This window comes from Pristiophorus japonicus, chromosome 11, assembly GCF_044704955.1.
Source record: "Pristiophorus japonicus isolate sPriJap1 chromosome 11, sPriJap1.hap1, whole genome shotgun sequence".
NCBI lineage: Eukaryota > Metazoa > Chordata > Chondrichthyes > Pristiophoridae > Pristiophorus > Pristiophorus japonicus.
In genome coordinates, this window is record NC_091987.1 from 867,847 (window position 1) to 895,492 (window position 27,646).

The 27,646-nt window shown below is 48.3% G+C and overlaps 1 protein-coding gene across 1 annotated transcript in view; it reads left to right on the forward strand.

Moving 5' to 3' along the window:
* Positions 1 to 27,646, forward strand: part of LOC139276388 (transmembrane protease serine 2-like) — a 125,643-nt gene that overhangs the window by 83,109 nt on the left and 14,888 nt on the right. The window contains exons 11-12 of the mRNA XM_070894313.1: positions 10,841 to 10,977; positions 19,003 to 19,159. Coding sequence (XP_070750414.1) covers positions 10,841 to 10,977; positions 19,003 to 19,159 — 294 coding nt within the window. The remainder of the gene's footprint in view (positions 1 to 10,840; positions 10,978 to 19,002; positions 19,160 to 27,646) is intronic.

Here is a 27,646-nt window from a genome sequence, read left to right on the forward strand (position 1 = left end):
AGGATATACTTGCATTGGAGGCTGTTCAGAGAAGGTTCACTAGGTTGATTCCAAAGATGAGGGGGTTGACTTATGAGGATAGGTTGAGTATTTTGGGCCTTTACATATTGGAGTTCAGGAAAATGAGAGGTGCTCTTATTGAAACTTATAAGATAATGGGCCCAAGTTTCCACATGATTTGCGCCTGATTTTTAGGAGCAACTGGTGGAGAACGGACTATCTTAGAAATTGCAATTCTCCACATTTTTTTTTCTGCAGTTCTAGTCAGGTAGAACAGTTCTACTTTGGAACAGAATTTTTTCTTCAAAAGGGGGCGTGTCCGGCCACTGACGCCTGATTTGAAAGTTTCATCAGTGAAAATGTACTCCAAACTAACTTAGAATGGAACCAGTGAAGATTTTTTTAGAACTGTAAAAACCTGTTCTACACATTAAAAAATCAGGCGCAGGTTACAAATTAGGGGTTCAGAACGAGGTGGGGGGGGGAGGGGGGGGGGGAAGGGAAGTCATTAAATTCTACAATAAATCCTTATTTATATTTCTACAAATATTATACAAATAAATCCAACCTGAATAAACATTTATAAGCAAAGAAAAGATTAAATAATCCATCTTCCTACCTGTGTGAAAGTGCTTCAGGTAGGGAGAATTCTGCAGTCAGCCTGAGGCGCCCGTTCTTCCCACGGGGCGGGGGAGGGGAAAGAGACAGTGAGAAGCCTCAGTGCTGATGTGCTGATGGCAATGTGCTTTTATTAAAAAATGTTCAAAAATTAAACAGCTACAAAGAACTACAAAAATGGCCGCGTGTCAATGTTTCCTTCACACTGAGCATGTGCAAACGCTCCAACGCACGCGCAGGGTTGCCGGCAGGGAAAAAACTAATTTAAATAGTACCCGCCCCCTCCCACTTACAAAATCGGCGCGAGTGTAGGCTCCGCCCCCCTGGGCGCCGCGCCAAACAGACAAGGAGCTGCAGGGCGCTCCAGAATTGCGAGGTTTTTTTCCAGCGCCGTTTTAGGCGCGAAAAACGGGCGCCCAGCTCGGAGGGGCACCCGTTTTTTATCCTGTGGAAACTTGGGCCCAATGAGGGGGCTCGACAAGGTGGATGCAGAGAGGATATTTCTACTCATAGGGGAAACTAAAACTAGGGGACATAGTCTCAGAATAAGGGATCGCCCATTTAAAACTGAGATGAGGAGGAATTTCTTCTCTCAGAGGATTGTAAATCTATGGAATTCTCTGCCCCAGAGAGCTGTGAGGCTGGGTCATTGATTATATTTAAGGCGGAGATAGACAGATTTTTGAGCGATAAAGGAATAAAGGGTTATGGGGAGCGGGCGGGGAAGTGGAGCTGAGTCCATGATCAGATCAGCCATGATCTTATTAAATGGCGGAGCAGGCTCGAGGGGCCAAATGGCCTACTCCTGTTCCTATTTCTTATGTTCTTCTTATGTTCTTATGAAATTTGAGTCTTTGATTGAAAACTAAGATGTGCGATTCAAATATGCAATTTTTACATGGACAAATATCTAATCAGTGATGGATTTCTGACAGGAGGTGGGCAGTTTGTTCAAACCGAATAAAGCAAGTGGAGACACTATCTGGGCATGTTTCTCGAATACACTGGTGACCTGATCCATTGCTAATTGGTGAGGTTAAAGTATTGCATGACTACAATATGGAGCGAGCACAATTAATCTTTGCCTGAATCATAAGGCAAAGGAAAGGACTTACATTTATATAGCGTCTTTCACAATCTCAGGACGTACCAAACCAATTTACAGCCAATGCAGTACTTTTTGGTAGCCTGAATGAAACAGAGGCAAATGAGAAAGGCCGCAGCACTTTTTCGCTATCCTGTTCAGGAGCATGAGACTGTATGTTATAGTTGAATACTACTTTGTGCATTCCAAGTGGGAATTGGACATATATATCATAGAATCTTACAGCACAGAAAGAGGCCATTCGGCCCATCGTGCTGTGCTGGCTCTTTGAAAGAGTTATCCAGTTTGTCCCACTCCCCCTCGCTCTTTCCCCATAGCCCTGAAAAGTTTTCGCCTTCAAGTATTTATATAATTCCCTTTTGAAAGTTACTATTGAATCTGCTTGCATCATACTTTCAAGCAGTGCAGTCCAGGTCATAACAACTCTGAGAAAAAATAATTCTCTTCATCTCTTTTCAGGTTCTTTTGCCAATGAACTTAAATCTGAGCCCTCTGGCTACCGACCCTCCTGCCACTGGAAGCAGTCGCTCCTTATTTACTTTATCGAAACCATTCTTAACTTTAAACACCTTTATTAAATCTCCCCTCAACCTTCCCTGCTCCAACCCCAGCCTCTCTCATCTCTCCACATGAGTGAAGCCCTGCATCCATGGAACGATTCTCTTAAATCTCCTCTGCACCCTCTGCAGTGTCCAGACATCCTTCCTAAAGTGTGGGACCCACTTAAAAAGGAAAAGATAGGATAGCTCTTAATACCTATATTTAAGAAGGGGGATAGAACATGTTCAGGGAATTATAGACAAGTCAGCTTAACATCGGTGGTAGGAAAAATAACGGAATCCCCACTACATGAGAAAATAGGACATCCAGAAAAAAATATATAATAACGGATATTCAGCATGGATTTCAAAGGGAAACAATTATTGCTTGACTAACATTGAATTTTTTGAAGAGGTAGCAGAGAGAGTAGACAATGCAGTAGATATGATTTATCTAGATTTTCAAACACCCTTCGATGAGGTACCCCACAATAGACTGATGAACAAGGTCAGAGAATGTGGAGTCAGGGGACAAGTTGCAGAACGGGTAGCTAGCTGACTTCAAGACAGAAAGCAGAGAGTAGGGCTATTCCACAAGGATCAGTGCTGGGACCACTGCTGGTCACAATGTATATTAACGAGTTAGACTTTGGAATCAAAAACACAAATTCTAAATTTGCAGGTGACACCAAATTGGGAGGATAGTGAATACTGGGGAGGACTGCAACAAATTACAGGAGGACATTAATAAACTTGCAGAATGGGCATGTAATTGGCAAATAAAGTTCAACACAGATAAATGTGAGGTATTGCATTTTGGTAGTAAGAATAGGGAGGTCACTTATTACTGGGAGGGTAGAGTCTGGGTGGGGGAGAGGAACAAAGGGATCTCGGATACAAATACACAATCACTAAAAGTTGCGACACAGGTTAGCAAGGCTGGAAAGAAAGCAAACCAAACACTAGGGTTTATCTCCAGAGGTATTGGGCTCAATTTTCCTCAGTGATTTGCGTTGTTGTTTTGGCATTCCCCACTTTTTTTGGCCTAAAATAAAAAATCAAAGTTTGCCCAAAGATTGTGCGCCAGCATAACTCAGTTAGATTTTTTTAGGTTAGTTATTTTTTGTGTCATAGGGGGCGTAACCTGCCACCCACGCCAATTCAGGCCATTTAAGCAAGTTTGGCCAGCTCCGATTTACTCCAATGCTTCTCAGGCTGGCCTATGTGACCTCTGTGGAAAAACCTTCTGGGCAATTAATAAAATCAGTACAGGTAAGTAAATCAGTGCAGCAGATGCAGTTCCAGGGCCCAGACAGCAGCAGCAGAGAGGTGAGGGGGAGTGGGGGGGTGGGGGAGGGAGCCTTTTGGGAATAGTTAGGAGCGGGGACTGGGAGGGGGGAGGTCGTTCAGCCTGGGATAGGAGTGGGGACCGGGACCGGGAGGCTATTCGACCAAGGATAGAAACATAGAAACATAGAAAATAGGTGCAGGAGTAGGCCATTCGGCCCTTCGAGCCTGCACCACCATTCAATATGATCATGGCTGATCATGCAACTTCAGTACCCCATTCCTGCTTTCTCTCCATACCTCGTGATCCCTTTAGCCGTAAGGGCCACATCTAACTCCCTTTTGAAAATATCCAACAAACTGGCCTCAACAACTTTCTGTGGTAGAGAATTCCACAGGTTCACCACTCTCTGGGTGAAGAAGTTTCTCCTCATCTCGGTCCTAAATGGCTTACCCCTTATCCTTATACTGTGACCCCTGGTTCTGGACTTCCCCAACATTGGGAACATTCTTCCTGCATCTAACCTGTCCAATCCCGTCAGAATTTTATATGTTTCTATGAGTTCGTCTCTCATCCTTCTAAATTCCATTGAATATAAGCCTAGTCAGTCCTGCCATCCTAGGAATCAGTCTGGTGAACCTTTGCTGCACTCCCTCAATAGCAAGAACGTTCTTCCTCAGATTAGGAGACCAAAACTGTCATGTATTCAACTGTCATTGTAACCCATGTATAAACTGACCTAAGTTGTACATCGTGAGAACATTGACCACAAGGGGGTGAACTTGTGGGAGACACTCCTAACCTGGACTTTCAGGTATAAAAGGGGAAGCTCCACCCATCTTCTCCACTTCAGTGCTGGCTAATAAAGGTAACTGGTCACAGAGTGACCTTCTCTCTAATATGGGCCTCGTGTGCATTTATACTGTATAGTAAGGACATATCATTGGCGACGAGAAACTGGGATTTAAACCACGCGAGCATGGCCACTAGCAGCACAGAAGAGAGGTACTGTGTTGGTGATGATTGGGATGATTTTACTGAGAGACTACAGCAAAGTTTTGTCACTAAGGAATGGTTGGGACAGGATTCGGCCGACAAACGCAGGGCTCATCTCCTGACGGTTTGTGGATCCAGAATGTACTCCCTGATGAAGGACCTCCTAGCGCCAGAGAAGCCGGCGGACAAGCCGTTCGAAGAGCTCAGTAAGTTGATCGGGGAACACCTTAAACCGGCGAGCAGCACCGGCGGCGAGAAGGGCAAAGCGTTCCTGACTTCGTGGCAGATCTCCGGCGACTGGCGAGCCTATGTAAGTTCCCAGATGCATGCAGAGCGGAGATGCTGCGAGACTTTTTTATTGAGGGCATCGGGCACGCTGGGGTTTTCAGGAAACTGATTGAGACCAAAGACTTGACCTTGGAAGCGGCGGCTCTGATAGCCCAGACATTTATCTCAGGGGAGGAAGAGACCAGAATGATGTTTGACAAAAATTTTGGTTTAAATGCAGCAAATGAACAGGGAGTCAACATTGTTAACGTGGCACACAGTTCTCCAGACAGACAAGGGCAATCGGACATGCCCGAGCATGTAGTCAAACCCAAAGGGGGAATTCAACAGAGACAATGGCGAGCTGAACGGCGATTCATGCCATCGCAATGGACTATGCGGCCAGTAATCGGGCCATCAACACCTGTCAATGGTGCGCTTAAGGACAGTTACAGAGACAGTCAGAGACGATCGACTGGTAATGGACCTTTTGTTTCCAACAACGGCTCATGTTGGAGGTGTGGAGGCAAACATCCAGCCAGAGCTTGCAGGTATCAGCAATATACCTGCATAAACTGCAACGTCAGCGGTCACTTAGCGCGTATGTGCAGGAAGCCTGCAGCCAGGTTGATGTACGAGGAGGACGGGCCCGATGTAAGCCCTACGAGGCCAAATGGACACTGGGGGAAATCGCTAGAAGCTGAAGTTCAGCGAGTTCATGTGGAGCACGTATACAGTTCATACACCAGGACGCCACCGATAATGATGAATGTGCTCCTCAATGGCATCCCAGTATCAATGGAGCTAGACACGGGGGCCAGCCAGTCCCTGATGAGTATCAAACAGTTCGACAAGTTGTGGGCGTCCAAGGCCAGGAGGCCAAAATTATCGCCAATTGACGCACAGCTACGGACATACACAAAGGAGATCATTCCGGTGCTAGGCAGCGCCACGGTAGTCGTGACCCACAAAGGTTCGGAGAACTGGTTGCCACCCTGGATTGTCCCGGGGGACGGTCCCGCACTACTGGGGAGGAGTTGGCTTGCTGTCATGAATTGGAAATGGGGCGATGTCAATGCAATTTCCTCTGTGGAGCGAGTATCATGCTCACAGGTCCTGGACAAATTTGACTCACTATTTCAACCCGGCATTGGCACTTCCATGGGGACCAAGGTAGTGATTCACATAAACCCGGACGCCAGGCCAGTACACCACAAGGCCAGAGCGATGCCGTACGTGATGCGGGAAAAGATAGAAGGCGAATTGGACCGCCTGTTGAGGGAAGGCATCATCTCGCCAATCGAATTCAGTGACTGGGCGAGCCCGATTGTGCCGGTGCTCAAGGCGGATGGGTCGGTCAGGATATGTGGTGATTACAAGGCCACCATCAATCGGGTGTCACTCCAAGACCAGTACCCGCTACCGAGAGCAGAGGACCTCTTTGCGACACTATCCGGTGGCAAACTTTTTTCAAAATTGGACCTGACCTCAGCTTACATGACCCAGAAGCTGGCGAGTGAGCTGAAGAAGCTGACCACCATCACGACACACAAGGGGTTGCTTGAGTACAACAGATGTCCGTTCGGTATTCGCTCGGCCGCCGTGATCTTCCAACGAAATATGGAAAGCCTCCTCAAGTCGATTCCAAGGACGGTGGTTTTTCAAGACGACATCCTCATCACGGATTGCGATACTGAAGAACACCTCCTCAACCTGGAGGAGGTGCTACGCAGACTGGACCGGGTAGGTCTGCAACTGAAAAAGGCGAAGTGCGTCTTCCTAGCTCCAGAGGTAGAATTCCTGGGGAGGAGGGTAGCAGCAGACGGGATCAGCCCTACTGCATCCAAGACGGAAGCGATCCAGAGAGCACCCAGACCCCATAACACGATGGAGCTGCGTTCGTTCCTGGGGCTCCTGAACTATTTTGGTAACTTTCTTCCCAAATTGAGCACGCTGCTAGAGCCGCTACACGTGCTCCTACGCAAAGGTCGTGAATGGGTCTGGTGGGACAGCCAGGAAAGGGCTTTTAATAGAACACGCAATTTGTTATGTTCCAACAATCTGTTAACGCTATATGACCCATGTAAGAAACTTGTTTTTTAACGTGCGATGCGTCGTCCTATGGTGTCGGGTGTGTGTTGCAGCATGTCAATGGCAAGGGTCAGTTACAGCCGATAGCTTATGCCTCCAGGAGTCTGTCCCAGGCAGAAAGGGGCTACGGGATGGTAGAAAAGGAAGCGCTTGCATGTGTATATGCAGTAAAGAAAATGCACCAGCACCTGTTTGGCAGGAAATTTGAGCTGGAGACAGATCACAAACCCCTAACGTCCCTTTTGGCCGACAACAAGGCCATAAATGCAAATGCGTCGGCCCGCATACAGAGGTGGGCACTCATGTTAGCCGCCTATGACTACACAATTCGGCACAGACCGGGCACCGAAAACTGTGCCGATGCACTCAGCAGGCTCCCACTAGCCACCACTGAGGGGGCTACCGAGCATGGTGCTGAGATGGTCATGGCTGTTGAAGCTTTCGGAAGTGAAGGCTCACCCGTGACAGCCCGTCAGATTAAAGTCTGGACAAATAGAGACCCGCTATTGTCTCTAGTCAAGAAATGTGTCCTGAATGGGGACTGGGCAGCCACGTACAGGGCATGCCCTGAGGAATTTAAACCATTTCACAGGCGCAAAGATGAACTCTCGATTCAGGCCGATTGCCTACTGTGGGGAAACCGTGTAGTCATGCCCCAGATGGGCAGAGAGGTGTTCATCAGAGAACTCCACAATGAGCACCCGGACATTGTCATGATGAAGGCAATTGCCAGGTCACACGTTTGATGGCCAGGGATAGATGCAGACCTGGAACTTTGTGTTCGCAGGTGCAACGCGTGTGCCCAGCTGGTCAATGCGCCCAGGGAAGCCCCCCTTAGCCCCTGGTCCTGGCCCGCCAAGCTATGGTCACGCATCCATGTGGACTACGCAGGTCCTTTCATGGGAAAAATGTTTTTGGTTGTAGTTGACGCCTACTCCAAATGGATCGAGTGTGACATTTTTAATTCAAGCACATTCTCTGCCACGGTCGAAAGTCTACGGGCAATGTTCGCCTGAATTCCAGGACTTCATGGCAGGCAATGGAATTAACCATGTCAGAACGGCACCGTTCAAGCCGGCCTCAAACGGCCAGGTGGAACAAGCAGTGCAGATAATCAAACAGGGGATGCTCAGAATCCAAGGGGGTTCCCTACAAAGCCGCTTATCACGCCTCCTGTTGGACAATAGATCCCGACCACACTCGCTCACAGGGGTCCCACCCGCAGAGTTGCTAATGAAAAGGATGCTCAAAACCAGGTTATCCCTTATACACCCCACCATGAAAGAAATTGTCGAGAGCAGGCACTGGTCACAATATGACTACCATGACAGGAATGCGAGGGCGCGATGTATTGATGTCAATGACCCTGTCTTTGTCCTCAACTACACTGCAGGGCCCAAATGGCTCGCAGGCACTGTGGTTGCCAAAGAGGGGAATAGGATTCTGGTAGTTAAACTTACCAATGGACAAATCTGCCGCAAACATGTGGATCAAACTTAAAGGAGGTTCAGCAACCCCATAGAAGAAGCAGAGGAAGAACACGATGTGGAGTTCACTCCACCACAGGTGACCGAACACCGGAATCAAGTGGAGGAGAGCCCAGTCACTGTGGGCAGTCCAGACAGGCCTGAGGCACCGCAAACAGCAGACACTCAGGCCAGCGCCCAACAACCGGAGTCCCAACTCAGGCGCTCTACAAGGGAGCGTAAACCACCAGAGAGACTCAACCTGTGATCCCAGTAAGACTTTGGGGTGGAGGTGATGTCATGTATTCAACTGCCATTGTAACCCATGTATAAATTGACCTAAGTTGTACACCGTGAGAACACCGACCACTAGGTGGGAGACACTCCTAACCTGGACCTTCAGGTATAAAAGGGGAAGCTCCACCCACCTTTTTCACTTCAGTGCTGGCTAATAAAGGTTACTGGTCACAGACTGACCTTCTCTCTAGTATGGGCCTTGTGTGCATTTATACTGTATAGTATGGACATATTAAAAACTGTACGCACTTTTCAAGGTGAAGTCTCACCAAGGCCCTGTACAACTGCAGTAAGACCTCCCTGCTCCTATACTCAAATCCCCTAGCTATGAAGGCCAACATACCATTTGCCTTCTTCACCGCCTGCTGTACCTGCATGCCAACTTTCAATGACTGATGTACCATGACACCCAGGTCTCGTTACACCTCCCCTTTTCCTAATCTGCCGCCATTCAGATAATATTTTGCCTTCGTGTTTTTGCCCCCAAAGTGGATAACCTCACATTTACCCACATTATACTGCATCTGCCATGTATTTGCCCACTCATCTAACCTGTCCAAGTCAACCTGCAGCCTCTTAGCATCCTCCTCACAGCTCACACTGCCACCCAGCTTAGTGTCATCTGCAAATTTGGAGATATTACATTCAATTTCTTTGTCTAAATCATTATATTGTAAATAGCTGGGGTCCCAGCACTGAACATTTCGATACCACACTAGTCACTGCCTGCCGTTCTGAAAAGGACCCGTTTATTCCGACGCTCTGCTTCCTGTCTGCCAACCAGTTCTCTATCCCCGTCAATACATTTCTCCAATACTATGTGCTTTAATTTTGCACACCAATCTCTTGTGTGGGACTTTGTCAAAAGCCTTTTGAAAGTCCAAACACACTACATCCACTGGTTCTCCCTTGTCCACTCTACTAGTTACATCCTCAAAAAATTCTGGAAGATTTGTCAAATTGGTTTCCCTTTCATAAATCCATGCTGACTTGGACCGATCCTGTCACTGCTTTCCAAATGCGCTGCTATTTCATCTTTAATAATTGATTGCAACATTTTCCCCACTACTGATGTCAGGCTAACCGGTCTATAATTCCTTGCTTTCTCTCTCCCTCCTTTTTTAAAAAGTGGTGTTACATTAGCTATCCTCCAGTTCAGAGGAACTGATCCAGAGTCTATAGAATGTTGGAAAATGATCACCAATGCATCCACTATTTCTAGGGCCACTTCCTTAAGTACTCTGGGATGCAGACTATCAGGCCCCGGGGATTTATCGGCCTTCAATCCCATCAATTTCCCTAACACAATTTCCTGCCTAATAAGGATTTCCTTCAGTTCCTCCTTCTCGCTCGACCCTCGGTCCCCTAGTATTTCTGGAAGGTTATTTTTGTCTTCCTTAATGAAGACAGAACAAAAGTATTTGTTCAACTGGTCTGCCATTTCTTTGTTCCCCATTATAAATTCACCTGAATCTGACTGCAAGGGCTCTACATTTGTCTTCACTAATCTTTTTCTCTTCACATATCTATAGAAACTTTTGCAATCAGTTTTTATGTTCCCTGCAAGCTTACTCTCATACTATATTTCCCCCTCCTAATTAAACCCTTTGTTCTCCTCTGCTGAATTCTAAATTTCTCCCAGTCCTCAGGTTTGCTGCTTTTTCTGGCCAATTTAGATGCCTCTTCCTTGGATTTAACACTATCCTTAATTTCCCTTGTTAGCCACGGTTGAGCCTCCTTCCCCATTTTATTTTTACGCCAGACAGGGTATACACTTGTTGAAGTTCATCCATGTGATCTTTAAATGTCTGCCATTGCCTATCCACCTTCAACCCTTTAAGTATCATTCGCCAGTCAATCATAGCCAATTCACGTCTCTATCACGGCCAGATCAGCCATGATCTTGTTGAATGGCGGAGCAGGCTCGAGGGGCTAGATGGCCTACTCCTGTTCCTAATTCTTATGTTCTTATGTTCTTATGTTCTTATGTAGAACATAAACGCCGGCATGAACTGGTTAGGCCGAATGGCCTGTTTCTGTGTTGTATATCCTGTGCAATCCTTTGCAAAGAGTCAGCAAGGGCAGGGCGGGCTGGATGGCCTCCTTCTGTGCTGTATGTTTCTATGAATAGTATTGCTTGGACGCTTAAGATGTTTTTTGTTCATTTCATCAGGTAGTCCATCTGAAATACTACAGAAGGCCATGGTGCCTCTAATTAGCTTCAACGATTGTAAAACGATTTATTATAAAGACATCACGACTCGCATGTTTTGTGCTGGTTTTGAAGAGGGTGGAACTGATGCGTGTCAGGTATTGTTAATAATTGGCAAGTTTTCAGCAAGTCCCCCCGCCCTCCCCTCCCTGTTCTGTGCTGAGTTCAACGGTGGCACAAGCTGAGGGAAGAGGAGTAACGAAAACTGGTCAGTTGGCACACTTCTGATCGCTAACTCAAATAGGCAAGAAATTAAAAACAACATTTGATGTCGGCAACTCTGGAGTTGTGCCCACCCATGGTAGGGACGGGGTGGGGGGGCAGGGTGGGGTGGGATCGGGGCGACCCGATTGAAAATTGCAAGTATCTCACTCCCTCCAATTCAATGGGGTCTCCGTGCCTGAGAAAAGAGTTGCTGGCCTCTGAGCTGGGGGAGGGGGTGTGGGGGGTGGATTTTCCATGAAGTTGCAGTTCTTAAAAGGCTCTATCGGTTACAAGGAGTACAATGATACGATCGCCACCACGTGTACCTGCCACTAGTGGAGGATGTGTCTTGAGGTTTCTAAACATCTGCAGTTTGTGCGACGGATCAGTCGGAATGGGAAATGTCATTGCTTGAAAAGCCAAGAAAATCGCCACGTGTACTATATATGGACTGCTTTATTTTTTATTTATTTCTGTGCTATTTAATCGTTGACTCTATGGAGAATATTTGGATTAATGCACTAAGGGGCAACGTGGGGCAATCTGCTCCTTTGCAAGAGGTTTAAGAAAGGAGCGCAGTTCTCCTCGGAACAGAAAGCCATCCTCTGTTGAATGCGGAAGGTAGGTGGATGGAGGTAGCAGAGAGAGTGAATTAAATCTCACAGAGGCATAGGTCATGGATGTAATGAAATGAGAAGAAAGAACTTAAAGAAAAGAAAGACTTGCATTTATATAACGCCTTTCGTGACCACTGGACGTCCCAAGCACTTCACAGAAGTTCTTTTTTGAAGTGTAGTCACTGTTGTAATGTGATATAATCTCGCCTTTCGCACCCTCAGGACATCCTTCACAACCAATTAAATACATTTGAAGTGTAGTCACTGTTGTAATGTAGGAAATGCGGCAGCCAATTTGCACATAGTATGGTCCCACAAACAGCAATCTGTTTTTACGTGTTAGTAGAGGGATAAATGGCCAGGACACCAGGAGAACTGCCCCAGCTCTTTTTTGAATAATCTCATGGAATCCTTTAGCTCCACTTGAGAGGGAAGACAGGGCCTCGTTTAACATCTCATCTGAAAGACAACCCCTCCGACAGTGCAGGGCTCCCTCAGTACGGCCCCTCCCACAGTGCAGGTCTCCCTCAGTACAGCCCCTCCGACATGCAGCGTTCCGTCAGTACTGCCCCTCCAACAGTGCAGTGCTCCCTCAGTACTGCCCCTCCGACAGTGTAGCACTCCCTCAATACTGCCCCTCCGACAGTGCAGCACTCCCTCACTACAGCCCCTCCGACAGTGCGGCACTCCCTCAGTACTGCCCCTCCGACAGTGCAGGGCTCCCTCAATACTGCCCCTCCGACAGTGCAGGGCTCCCTCAGTACGGCCCCTCCGACAGTGCGGTACTCCCTCAGTACTGCCCCTCCGGCAGTGCAGTGCTCCCTCAGTACTACCCCTCCGACAGTGCGGGGCTCCCTCAGTACTGCCCCTCCGACAGTGCGGCACTCCCTCAGTACTGCCCTTCCGACAGTGCAGCACTTCCTCAATACTGCCCCTCCGACAGTGCAGGGCTCCCTCAGTACTGCCCCTCTGACAGTGCAGGGCTCCCTCAATACTGCCCCTCCAACAGTGCAGGGCTCCCTCAGTACGGCCCCTCCGACAGTGCGGTACTCCCTCAGTACTGCCCCTCCGGGTGTGCAGTGCTCCCTCAGTACTACCCCTCCGACAGTGCGGGGCTCCCTCAGTACTGCCCCTCCGACAGTGCGGCACTCCCTCAGTACTGCCCTTCCGACAGTGCAGCACTCCCTCAGTACTGCCCCTCCGACAGTGCGGCACTCCCTCAATACTGCCCCTCCGACAGTGCAGGGCTCCCTCAGTACTGCCCCTCCGACAGTGCAGGGCTCCCTCAGTACCGCCCCTCCCTCAGTACTCCATGAACGTGCCAGCCTAGATTATGTGCTCAGTCCCTGGAGTGGGGCTTGAACCCATGACCTTCTGACAATGGGCATTGACGTAAATTATGATATTGAATGGAAGTCCTTTCTGTCCATATCGGCCACGATGTTGATGACAGAAGCCCTGATGCCACCTGCACTTGGTGAAAATTCAGTGCCCTGTCCAGCTGATGCCTGATTTCCACATGGAAAGTGATAATATCAAGTTACTGCTCTGACTATGATGTGTGTGATGCATCTATTGACTGCCAATGTCCCAGGTAGTGTCTTGGAAGGATCCAATTAACGTAAAAATGTAATGCTATGGATAACCTTCATGGGAATGGGAAGAGCCAGTTTGACGTGTTCTGTAGGTCAACAGGAACCCCTGTCATTAACACTTTGTGTGCCACCAGCTCCTTTCCAGCTGCAGTAGCAGCAATACTGTCGCAAAGCGCGGTAAACAATGGCCCTGAAATTGCGGTCGGAGGCTTCCCGTGGGCGAATGCCCCCTATCCACTAGAAAAGTACGCATCTACCTGGAGCCTCCATATCTTCGGACTCTTGCTGTCCCAGACCAGCAGGTGTGCGCCTGCATAAAGGCCCACGTATCCCAGGGGCAGGTGGTTCATCAGTGTTCCTGGATCACTTGGGCCAGCCCAGCCAATCAAAAAGGGGGATCCCCATTATGCTTATAGAGATTCCAGTTATGTACAGAACCTCCAAAAGCATGAATAGGAATGACATTAAAAACACTCTTTCACACACCCTAAATAAAATTCAATCACCACATGTTTAAAATTCATTCAAGTATAATTGAATTAAACATTTAAAACAAAAAATAAATCGTTTGAAAAATAAATGTAAACATTTTTAAAGGGGTTAAAAATAACCTAAACTAATTTTAAAGGTTTTTGAATGTTTAAATGATTTAAAAAAAATTATTTTAATATTTATTTAAATCCCTACACTTTTGCCAGGTGTAGGCGTTTCCTGGGGACTGGCTGGGCAGTAGTTGGGCAAATAGCCCACCTCTCTGCCAGCAAATGTCCATTTCCTGGACAGGGGGCGGAGCGGTCAAGCTGAAACCTGACACATCACAAGTCCCGGGTTTTCGCGCATACGGAAACCCGGAACTCGCGTGCACTTAAGGCCGTGTATGCTGTACGTCTGCAGTCATAGTCCCTGGAAAATCCAGGCCATCATTAAGATGGGGGAATGGTGCCCTCCACAGGAAGAGAAAATAAAGCAAGAAGCTAAATGCCAAATGTACCAAACAAATTCACGTTTCAACTGAGTTTTGGGACTGGTAACTAAATCTTAAGAATCTAGGCGAGTGGATTAGTCATGTACCCATTTTATACAGGTGACCGGGAGCGGGTGTGGGGGCTGTATACATGCAAGCTCTTTCTTTCTAATCTTTTGTAGTTTGTAGTTCAGATTCATTACCTAACCTTTCATTCGGCACTGAGCTTCACTTCACCCCATCTCTCGGCTGCTGAGAGTTCCACTGGGCCTCATGAGTCTGTAATGGGTGAAATTCTCGGATAAGCCTGGGAACTGCCCCAGATACGGCCCCATGATGTGGGGGTGGGGCGATTCATTTTGCGCGCATATTCAAGAGGGCGTGAATCTGGAACATCTGCGTTCTGCCCATAATTCTGCACCCCCGCCTCCCCTGCCCCCCCGCCTCCCCCCCACCTCCCCCTGCCCCTCTCTCCCCCTTCCCCTGCCTCCCCCCATCTCCCCCTCCCCCTGTCCCCCCGCCTCCCCCACCTCCCTCTGCCCCCACATCCCCCCGCCTTCCCCTTCCCCCCCCGCCTCCCCCTGCCCCTCTCTCCCCCTTCCCCTGCCTCCCCCCATCTCCCCTCCCCCTGTCCCCCCGCCTCCCCCACCTCCCTCTGCCCCCACATCCCCCCGCCTTCCCCTTCCCCCCCCCGCCTCCCCTGCCCCTCTCTCCCCCTTCCCCTTCCCCCCCGCCTCCCCCTGCCCTCTCTCCCCCTTCCCCTGCCTCCCCCCTTCCCCCCCAACCTCCCCCTCCCCTCTCTTCCCTTCCTCTGCCTCCCCCCAACCTCCCCCCGACTCCCCCTCCCCCTCTCTCCCTCTTCCCCTGCCTCCCGCCTCCCCCCACCTCCCCCCGCCTCCCCCTGCTCCTCTCTTCCCCTTCCCCTGCCTCCCCCCCACCTCCCCCCGTCTCCCCCTCCCCCTGCCCCTCTCTCCCCCTTCCCCTGCCTCCCCTTCCCCCTCCTTCACCCGCCTCCCCCTTCCCCCTTCCCCCTTCCCCCCGCCTCCCCCTTCTCCCCCTTCTCCCCCCCTGCCTCCCCCTCCCCCTCCACCTGCCTCCCCCTCCCCCTCCACCTCCCCACCTCCCCCCCGCCTCCCCCTTCCCCCGCCTCCCCCTTCTCCCCCTTCTCCCCCCCCTGCCTCCCCTCTCCACCTCCCCACCTCCCCCCGCCTCCTCCTTCCCCCTCCTTCCCCGCCTCCCCCTTCCCCTTCCCCCCGCCTCCCCCTTCTCCCCCCCTGCCTCCCCCCTCCCCCTCCACCTCCCCTTCTCCCCCCCGCCTCCCCCCTCCGTCTCCCCCTCCCCACCTCCCCCTTACGGAGACGTGGCTCCAGGATGATCAGGGCTGGGAACTCAACATCCAGGGGTATTCAACATTCAGGAAAGATAGAATAAAAGGAAAAGGAGGTGGGGTAGCATTGCTGGTTAAGGAGCAAATTAAGGCAATAGTTCGGAAGGACATTAGCTTGGATGATGTGGAATCTATATGGGTAGAGCTGCAGAATACCAAAGGACAAAAAACGTTAGTGGGAGTTGTGTACAGACCTCCAAACAGTAGTAGTGATGTTGGGGAGGGCATCAAACAGGAAATTAGGGGTGCGTGCAATAAAGGTGCAGCAGTTATAATGGATGACTTTAATATGCACATAGATTGGGTTAACCAAACTGGAAGCAATACGGTAGAGGAGGATTTCCTGGAGTGCATAAGGGATGGTTTTTTAGACCAATATGTCGAGGAACCAACTAGGGGGGAGGCCATCTTAGACTGGGTGTTGTGTAATGAGAGAGGATTAATTAGCAATCTCGTTGTGCGAGGCCCCTTGGGGAAGAGTGACCATAATATGGTGGAATTCTGCATTAGGATGGAGAATGAAACAGTTAATTCAGAGACCATGGTCCAGAACTTAAAGAAGGGTAACTTTGAAGGTATGAGGCGTGAATTGGCTAGGATAGATTGGCGAATGATACTGAAGGGGTTGACTGTGGATGGGCAATGGCAGACATTTAGAGACCGCATGGATGAACTACAACAATTGTACATTCCTGTCTGTTGTAAAAATAAAAAAGGGAAGGTGGCTCAACCGTGGCTATCAAGGGAAATCAGGGATAGCATTAAAGCCAAGGAAGTGGCATACAAATTGGCCAGAAATAGCAGAGAACCCGGGGACTGGGAGAAATTTAGAATTCAGCAGAGGAGGACAAAGGGTTTGATTAGGGCAGGGAAAATGGAGTATGAGAAGAAGCTTGCAGGGAACATTAAGACGGATTGCAAAAGTTTCTATAGATATGTAAAGAGAAAAAGGTTAGTAAAGACAAACGTAGGTCCCCTGCAGTCAGAATCAGGGGAAGTCATAACGGGGAACAAAGAAATGGCGGACCAATTGAACAAGTACTTTGGTTCGGTATTCACTGAGGAGGACACAAACAACCTTCCGGATATAAAAGGGGTCGGAGGGTCTAGTAAGGAGGAGGAACTGAGGGAAATCCTTATTAGTCGGGAAATTGATGGGATTGAAGGCCGATAAATCCCCAGGGCCTGATGGACTGCATCCCAGAGTACTTAAGGAAGTGGCCTTGGAAATAGTGGATGCATTGACAGTCATTTTCCAACATTCCATTGACTCTGGATCAGTTCCTATGGAGTGGAGGGTAGCCAATGTAACCCCACTTTTTAAAAAAGGAGCGAGAGAGAAAACAGGGAATTACAGACCGGTCAGCCTGACATCGGTAGTGGGTAAAATGATGGAATCAATTATTAAGGATGTCATCGCAGTACATTTGGAAAGAGGTAATATGATAGGTCCAAGTCAGCATGGATTTGTGAAAGGGAAATCATGCTTGACAAATCTTCTGGAATTTTTTGAGGATGTTTCCAGTAGAGTGGACAAGGGAGAACCAGTTGATGTGGTATATTTGGACTTTCAGAAGGCTTTCGACAAGGTCCCACACAAGAGATTAATGTGTAAAGTTAAAGCACATGGGATTGGGGGTAGTGTGCTGACATGGATTGAGAACTGGTTGTCAGACAGGAAGCAAAGAGTAGGAGTAAATGGGGACTTTTCAGAATGGCAGGCAGTGACTAGTGGGGTACCGCAAGGTTCTGTGCTGGGGCCCCAGCTGTTTACACTGTACATTAACGATTTAGACGAGGGGATTAAATGTAGTATCTCCAAATTTGCGGATGACACTAAGTTGGGTGGCAGTGTGAGCTGCAAGGAGGATTCTATGAGGCTGCAGAGCGACTTGGATAGGTTAGGTGAGTGGGCAAATGCATGGCAGATGAAGTATAATGTGGATAAATGTGAGGTTATCCACTTTGGTGGTAAAAACAGAGAGACAGACTATTATCTGAATGGTGACAGATTAGGAAAAGGGCAGTGCAAAGAGACCTGGGTGTCATGGTACATCAGTCATTGAAGGTTGGCATGCAGGTACAGCAGGCGGTTAAGAAAGCAAATGGCATGTTGGCCTTCATAGCGAGGGGATTTGAGTACAAGGGCAGGGAGGTGTTGCTACAATTGTACAGGGCCTTGGTGAGGCCACACCTGGAGTATTGTGTACAGTTTTGGTCTCCTAACCTGAGGAAGGACATTCTTGCTATTGAGGGAGTGCAGCGAAGGTTCACCAGACTGATTCCCGGGATGGCGGGACTGACCTATCAAGAAAGACTGGATCAACTGGGCTTGTATTCACTGGAGTTCAGAAGAATGAGAGGGGACCTCATAGAAACGTTTAAAATTCTGACGGGGTTAGACAAGTTAGATGCAGGAAGAATGTTCCCAATGTTGGGGAAGTCCAGAACCAGGGGACACAGTCTAAGGATAAGGGGGAAGCCATTTAGGACCGAGATGAGGAGGAATTTCTTCACCCAGAGAGTGGTGAACCTGTGGAATTCTCTACCACAGAAAGTTATTGAGGCCAATTCACTAAATATATTCAAAAAGGAGTTAGATGAAGTCCTTACTACTAGGGGAATCAAGGGGTATGGTGAGAAAGCAGGAATGGGGTACTGAAGTTGCATGTTCAGCCATGAACTCATTGAATGGTGGTGCAGGCTAGAAGGGCCGAATGGCCTACTCCTGCACCTATTTTCTATGTTTCTATGTTTCTATGTTTCCCCCTTCTTCCCCCGCTTCCCCCTCCCTCCCGCCTCCCCCCTGATCCCCCTTTCAGGGCCATAGATTACTTAGAAAAAACTCTGGACTTCAATTCATTGAAGTCCTTGTAATTCTAATAATGATCTATAGCTCTCTCCAAAGAATTATTGTTGCTAGCTTTATAATGACGTGCTTGGTGAGAAATCTGTGCTCATTGAGGTGAGGTGTTGGGGTTGGAGCTTTTATTTTTCCATTTTGTCCCCTCAGTATCTGGTATTCCCACGTCATGTGTAGGCCTGGCGAGATGTCGAGTAAAGATCCCTCTACTCCATCCCAAATAATTGTGTCTGAGCCTCAATCTCAGAGAAGCATCCCTTGTTATACGAGTGCTCCAACCTTGCATTTGCGTCTCAGTCACCTTATGATGTCTGTGACTAAGATCACCAATTAAAGGGCAATTATATGCTTTAATTCCATGCTCATTAGGAATTGGATTAAGGCTGTCCAGCAGATAGAGAGAGACTCTCGTCCCTTTAGTTGATACTGAATTGTTACTATCTCAGTTGAATTATGCTGTATTCCACAAACACTGTTTCTTTGTACGAGGCAGGGTGACAGTGGTGGCCCTTTTGTTGTATGGCAGAAGTCCATCTGGTGGCTAGTGGGTGCCACAAGCTGGGGTTATGGCTGTGCCAGAGCCGGACATCCAGGAGTGTACACGAAAATCATAGAATTTCTGGATTGGATCTACTTTCAATTGAAGGCAAGTGAGAATTAAGGATGTGCAACAAATATGGGGCATGTTTATTTTAAAAATCGACTGTCACATTTCTCCTTTCGTGTTCTTGACTCAAGCTGAGGCATGGCTCCATGGGTGCCCTCTACCTTCCAATACTCAAGTGGCCATTTCGTCCTGTGGGAAACTGGGCCTTGAATGTTGGAAGGCTATTTGATAATTGTCGTGGGCGGGGTGGGGTGGGGAGGGGGAGAGCAGTGGGAGGTGGAAAGACATCACCATTGAGTCCAACCCTGTCCTAATCCAGTGACCCCCCAAACCGTTGCCCGAGTTGAGATCGGTGAACTCAACACAGATTGGCGGTCAAGACCTGGACCTTCCACGTCTTTGGGACAAGGCCTTGCTTCTTTGAGATGTGTCGAACGTTGACCTAGAAAATGGCCAAGCATTTATCGAGCCCTCTGCAAATAGAAATGACAGATTAAGCATTGAAGCGTCTCTCGGAAGGTGGCGTACAGTACAATCTGTTCATTGTTCTCACAGCACAATGGCTGGGCTGGCTCACTGCATCGGTGACCCAGGTTTCAGCAATATATTACAACGTCTGGTTGAAATGATGCCATCAAGCGCCGGATCCTGGGTCACAGACATGCAAGAGGATATCCTGTGACCTGAATCCTGCACCGTGGCAGGACAAAGGGTTGTTTCCAATGGCTGTCATCATGTCTGGGGATCATCTTCATGACTGGACCGAGAACAGACACCCTTTCGAAATTCCTATGAATCTGGGGTCTCCATAGAGTAGTAAGCAAGTGTTTTCAGTGATAATTCCTCCGGTATACCCCCGGAGATGGAGAGAACGTATAGAAAGCACCACTGATTCACAAAAAGACTATTGCTTGATGTAAAGAAAGAAATTGCATTTATATAGCGCCTTTCATGATCTCGGACACCTTAAAGTGCTTCACAGCCAATGAAGTAATTTTGAAATGTAGTCACTGTTGTAATGTAGGAATGGTGGCAACCAATTTGCGCACAGCAAGCTGCCACAAACAGCAATATCTGGTGACAATGACTAGATTGGGGTGGATTTTCGGGTCATCTGCACTTTGTTTTTTGTCCCAGAGTGGCGGCAGTGGTGGTGGTGAGATGTTCTGGGCGGGCAGTCAGCCTCCAGCACCCCGCAGTGATCCTTGAGTCCGGTTTTGCAATGGTGTGGAGCAGCGCTGCCCGGATGAACTGCGCGGTGTACAATGCCACTGGTGCGAGATTTGACTTCAGCCCGACCCTACGGCCCAAAGCACATCCCACGCTGAATGCCTGGGACATCAGGGGGTGCACAGATACCGACAGCGTGGAGGTAAATAATGCAAGTGCGATCGTTTTTTCTTTTAATTTTTTTTGCGATTTGTGGTGACATGGGCAATGTTTTGGGAATGTTTCTGTGGGTTTTTTTTAAGTGTTTTTTTTCTCCCCAGGTGTCTCTCGGAACGCTCCCGGCCCGGCTCTTTAGTTTGGGATTTTCCCATGCTAGTGCCCAACGAGTACAACACCTCCCTTCGCACTGCGCCCCTGACTCAGGGCCCAGCTGCCCTTTTACTTACTTTTACTTTTACTTACAGTAATTTTACTTACTGAGGTGCTCCCGGGTGCTAATTTTACTGCGCTCCCCTCCCCATCATTACCGCTACAAAATCATCAAACCCGAAAATCCAGCCCAATCTGTTTTTACCGATGTTCGTTGAGGGATAGGTATTGACCAGAACGCCAGGGAGAACTCCTCTGCTCTTCTTTGAATAATGCCTTTTATATCCACCTGAAATAGGGCCTCGGTTAACCATCTTATCTGAAAGATGGCATCTCTGACAGTGCAGCACTCCCTCAGTACTGAAGTCCTCAGTACAGTGTCAGCCTAGATTAGGTGCTCAAGTCTCAGGAGTGGGACTTGAACCCATGACGTTCTGACGCAGAGGGGAGAGCTCTACCCACGTATCAGCCTGTTGTTTCTGAATAGGCCTGTGTGAGTTCCGCCACACTAGGGGCGCAAAATTTCCCCGGGCTATGTTTGGGGCGCACAATTCGAATGAAATGGAAATTTAGCGCCCGGCGAGATGGCCAGCTAAATGTCCCCGAATTGGGGTCTTTGAATCCCCCCAAAATCTGCGGGGTGATATCGGAGGCGTAATTTTCCGCCGCGAGGCGGTACGGGGCAATATAGGGGCGGAAGCCTGACACGGACATGCCACATCGCGCTGATGGGTCACAACGTCCCTCCCCTACTTTTAAAGGAGCGGGCCACTGCGCACTCTGCGCCCGCTGGGCCACCAGGGAGGGTGTTGGCCAGGCCAACTGCCCGGCACCCAAGAGAGGTTTGGGGCAATTTTGGCCCCATGGTCTCTCACCTCCTTTATGCAACCTGTAGTTTCCAACGTGTTGGTGATGCTGATGATGCAAGTGCTTACCTCAAACAGGCAGAGCTTCATTGGAATGCTAATTTGCGGGCAGGCATGTCTGCACACCATATTATTTCCAAATGGGTTCCCAGGATTGCTGGGGAATCAGCTGTTAAAGGGCACATAAGTAAGATGATTCTCCGGGTGTTAAAGTCATTTCTTAACCTGTTTTCTTCGGGGTTTTTTCCTGCTGGCACTTATGTTGTCACAAGCCTTTGTGCCAATTCTTCCTCTTTTCCCTCCAGTACCATAATTGTCACCAATGGGGGAAATGAGTGACTGTGTGCGATATATAAATCAGGCTTTACACCTCTCCCCGATTGACTCCAATGGAAATAAAAGTCGAAAGAGATGTAAAACCGGCTGCCGACTCGCTATCACCCATTTTACACGATCGCACACAGTCACAATGACCCTCAATGAGTTTCCCAATAGGAATCCCCCGATATGATGTGATCAGGAGAGCAGAAGATGGCCAGGCAGTTCAGACTGCATGAGGAGAGGTTCTTTGCGCCCGCCCCATGGTACCCACCTACAGCTACTGACAGAGAGCAGGGGTACCTCATTTTGGCAGACGGTTAGTGCAGGAAGCTAAGAGATCAGACCCGACAGCACCACAAAGTCATGTCACCGCCTGCCCAGTCATGGTGCTGGATGGACCCTCGGGAGCAACCCATTGTGTCAGGCAGGCATGTCACGATGGAAGCTCACCAGAGGATTGGCTGTGCCGACATGGCACGGACCATGCCTGAGGTCCATAAGAACATAAGAAATAGGAGCAGGAGTCGGCCATTCGGCCCCTCGAGCCTGCTCCGCCATTTAATACAATCATGGCAGATCCGATCATGGACTCAGGTCCACTTCCCTGCCCGCTCCCCATAACCCCTTAATCCTTTATCGGTGAAGAAACTGTCTATCTCTGTCTTAAATATATTCAATGTCCCAGCTTCCACAGCTCTCTGAGGCAGCAAATTCCACAGGTTTACAACTCTCAGAAAGAAGAAATTTCTTCTCATCTCAGTTTTAAATTATTCTAAGATTATGCCCCATATTTCTAGTCTCCCCCATCAGTGGAAACATCCTCTCTGCATCCACCTTGTCAAGCTCCCTCATAATCTTATATGTTTCGATAAGATCACCTCTCATTCTTCTGAATTCCAATGAGTAGAGGCCCAACCTCCTCAATATTTTCTCATACACACCCACCTCATGGTAACCCTGGGAACTGACTTCGGAGGGCTTGGGTCAGCAGGCAGCCGGATGCAAAATTACGCCACCTGCAGCTGCCACGTGGCATAGGCCTGGCCGACATCAATACCAGTCTGTTGTAGCCTCGAACCTTGCTTGCTATGTGGCTGGTGCCATGGAGTAGCTGCACCACCCCCTGATCAGCAGATATCAAACATGGAGTTGGGTGCTGAGCTGATCGACTGGGCCTGTATTCACTGGAGTTTAGAAGGATGAAACATAGAAACATAGAAACATAGAAAATAGGTGCAGGAGTAGGCCATTCGGCCCTTCAAGCCTGCACCACCATTCAATAAGATCATGGCCGATCATTCCCTCAGTACCCCTTTTCTGCTTTCTCTCCATACCCCTTGATCCCCTAAGCCGTAAGGGCCATATCTAACTCCCTCTTGAATATATCCAATGAACTGGCATCAACAACTCTCTGCGGCAGGGAATTCCACAGGTTAACAACTCTCTGAGTGAAGAAGTTTCTCCTCATCTCAGTCCTAAATGGCCTACCCCTTATCTTTAGACTGTGTCCCCTGGTTCTGGACTTCCCCAACATCGGGAAAAATCTACCCACATCTAACCTGTCCAGTCCCGTCAGAATCTTGTATGTTTCTGTGAGATCCCCTCTCAACCTTCTGAACTCCAGTGAATACAGGCCCAGTCGATCCAGTCTCTTCTCATATGTCAGTCCTGCCATCCCGGGAATCAGTCTGGTGAACCTCCTCTGCACTCCCACAATAGCAAGAACGTCCTTCCTCAGATTAGGAGACCAAAACTGAACACAATATTCCAGGTGAGGCCTCACCAAGGCCTTGTACAACTGCAGTAAGACCTCCGTGCTCCTATACTCAAATCCCCTAGCTATGAAGGCCAACATACCATTTGCCTTCTTTACCACCTGCTGTACCTGTATGCCAACTTTCAATGACTGATGAACCATGACACCCAGGTCTCGTTGCACCTCTCCTTTTCCTAATCTGCCACCATTCAGATAATATTCTGTCTTCGCGTTTTTGCCCCCAAAGTGGATAACCTCACATTTATCCACATTATACTGCATCTGCCATGCATTTGCCCACTCACCTAACCTGTCCAAGTTACCCTGCAGCCTCTTAGCGTCTCCCTCACAGCTCACACCGCCACCCAGCTTAGTGTCATCTACAAACTTGGAGAGGGGATCTCATAGAAACGTATAAAATTCTGACAGGACTGGACAGGTTAGATGCAGGAAGAATGTTCCCGATGTTGGGGAACTCTAGAACCAGGGGTCACAGTCTAAGGATAAAGGGTAAGCCATTTAGGACCGAGTAAAGTAAATGTTGGTCCCTTAGAAGATGAGAAGGGGGATTTAATAATGGGAAATGTGAAAATGGCTGAGACCTTAAACAATTATTTTGCTTCGGTCTTCACAGTGGAAGACACAAAAACCATGCCAGAGATTGCTGGTCACAGGAATGTGGGAAGGGAAGACCTCGAGACAATCACTATCACTAGGGGGGTAGTGCTGGACAGGCTAATGGGACTCAAGGAAGACAAGTCCCCTGGTCCTGATGAAATGCATCCCAGGGTATTAAAAGAGATGGCGGAAGTTATAGCAGATGCATTCGTCATAATCTACCAAAATTCTCTGAAATCTGGGTAGGTACCAGCGGATTGGAAAGCAGATAATGTAACGCCTCTGTTTAAAAAAGGGGGCAGACAAAAGGCAGGTAACTATAGGCCGGTTAGTTTAACATCTGTAGTGGGGAAAATGCTTGAAGCTATCATTAAGGAAGAAATAGCGGGACATCTAGATAGGAATAGTGCAATCAAGCAGACGCAGCATGGATTCATGAAGGGGAAATCATGTTTAACTAATTTACTGGAATTCTTTGAGGATATAACGAGCATGGTGGATAGAGGTGTACCGATGGATGTGGTGTATTTAGATTTCCAAAAGGCATTCGATAAGGTGCCACACAAAAGGTTACTGCAGAAGATAAAGGTACGTGGAGTCAGTGGAAATGTATTAGCATGGATAGAGAATTGGCTGGCTAACCGAAAGCAGAGAGTTGGGATAAATGGGTCCTTTTCGGGTTGGAAATCGGTGATTAGTGGTGTACCACAGGGATCGGTGCTGGGACCACAACTGTTTACAATATACATAGATGACCTGGAAGAGGGGACAGAGTGTAGTGTAGCAAAATTTGCAGTTGGCACAAAGATTAGTGGGAAAGCGGGTTGTGTAGAGGACACAGAGAGGCTGCAAAGAGATTTAGATAGGTTAAGTGAATGGGCTAAGGTTTGGCAGATGGAATACAATGTTGGAAAGTGTGAGGTCATCCACCTTGGAAAAAAAAACAGTAAAAGGGAATATTATTTGAATGGGGAGAAATTACAACATGCTGCGGTGCAGAGGGACCTGGGGGTCCTTGTGCATGAAACTCTTTTTGGAAAGAGTTTCATGCACAAGGACCCCCAGGTCCCTCTGCATGAATCCCAAAAAGTTAGTTTGCAGGTGCAGCAGGTAATCAGGAAGGCGAATGGAATGTTGGCCTTCATTGCGAGAGGGATGGAGTACAAAAGCAGGGAGGTCTTGCTGTAACTGTATAGGGTATTGGTGAGGCCGCACCTGGAGTACTGCATGCAGTTTTGGTCACCTTACTTAAGGAAGGATATACTAGCTTTGGAGGGGGTACAGAGACGATTCACTAGGCTGATTCTGGAGATGAGGGGGTTACCTTATGATGATAGATTGAGTAGACTGGGTCTTTACTCGTTGGAGTTCAGAAAGATGAGGGGTGATCTTATAGAAACATTTAAGATAATGAAAGGGATAGACAAGATTGAAGCAGAGAGGTTGTTTCCACTGGTTGGGGAGACTAGAACTAGGGGGCACAGCCTCAAAATACGGGGGAGCCAATTTAAAACCGAGTTGAGAAGGAATTTCTTCTCCCAGAGGGTTTTGAATCTGTGGAATTCTCTGCCCAAGGAAGCAGTTGAGGCTAGCTCATTGAATGTATTCAAATCACAGATAGATAGATTTTTAACCAATAAGGGAATTAAGGATTATGGGGAGCGGGCGGGCAAGTGGAGCTGAGTCCACGGCCAGATCAGCCATGATCTTGTTGAATGGCGGAGCAGGCTCGAGGGGCTAGATGGCCTACTCCTGTTCCTAATTCTTATGTTCTTATGAGGAGAAACTTCTTCACTCAGGGAGTTGTTAACCTGTGGAATTCTCTACCGCGGAGAGTTGTTGATGCCAGTTCATTGGATATATTCAAGAGTGAGTTAGATATGGCCCTTACGGCTAAAGGGATCAAGGGGTATGGAGGGAAAGCAGGAAAGGGGTACTGAGGGAATGATCAGCCATGATCTTATTGAATGGTGGTTGCAGGTTCGAAGGGCCGAATGGCCTACTCCTGCACCTATTTTCTATGTTTCTATGTTTCTATGTCTGGTTTCCTCGCCCTTCACTTTTGCTGCTTACTTCCTAGTCTTCTTTCCCTACAGCCTAGGCGAAGGCACATAATGGCTCGGATGCGTTATAAGCCATTCCAAATGCTGTCGGAATAGTAACCCTATTCTACACTTTAATTGTCTCTATCCCTTTAAGTTCTCCTTATTTGTGATTTTTTTCCCCCACTCCCATCAAAAATGTGTCCCCTGCGTCCATTCAGACCTGTACCTGGAGTTGTGAGTAAGCTGACCCCAAAAAACTGGCTGCAAACAGCAGACATCGACATAAACTTGGCCTGGCCCCTCCTATCTCTGTAACCTCCTCCAGACCTACACCCCTCCGAGACCTCTGCTCTCCTCCATTTCTGGCCTTTTCCACATCCCCGATTATAATCGCTCCATCATTGATGGCCTTGCCTTCAGCTGCCTAGGCCCTAAGCTCTGGAATTCCCTCGCTAAACCTCTTCGCCTCTCTCTCTCTCTCTTTCCTCCTTTAAGATGCTCCTTAAAACCTTCCGCTCTGTCATCATCCTAATATCTCTTTAAGTGGCTCCATGCCAAATGTTGTTTGATAATAGCTCCTGTGAAGTGCTTTGGGATGTTTTACTACGATAAAGGTGTTATATAAATACAAGTTGTTGTTGTTGCAGAGATAGGGAGGGACGAGTCCATGGGGGGATTTGAAAGCCGACAGTTGCTGGATCGGCAGCCAGTGTAGGTCAGTGAGCACAGGGATGGTGGGTGAACTGGACTTGGTGTGAGTTAGGATACGGGCTACAGAGTTTTGGATGACCTGAAGTTTATGGAGGGTTCAAGGTGTGAGGGCGGCCAGGAGAATATTCCTGAGTGCATCGCGCTCGCTCAACCAGTTTCTCACCTGTCCTAATATCTCTTTATGTGGCTTAGTGTCAAATGGTGTCTGATTACACTCCTGTAAAGCGCCTTGGGACATTTTATTGCATTAAAGGTGCTATACAAATGCAAGTCATTGCAAGGTGTGGCCAGATTCAGAGAATCTGGGCTAACAAGTCTAGCATGTCGCCGCTCTAAAATGAAAGCGGTTCCCTCTTAAATATTCTGAAAACTACCACACAGATCGATATCTGAAGCATTTATATTGCTGCTTTTCACTCAGTTTATAATGTAATTGTCTGATTTCAGAAAAACCGATGAAGTCGGACAATTCCGGAAGCATCTCTGTTGTACGAGAGAATGTACAGAACAAAGAAGGACATAGTCAGCTCTTTGATTCCTCTCCTACCTTGGATAATGTAAATCCCCTCGGCCCACTCCCCCACTCCCCCCTCCCAACTTACTTGAGGAATTCCCTAAGAGTAAACAGAAATCTCGCTCTGTATCTGATATACGATTGTGGCTTGTGAGATTTG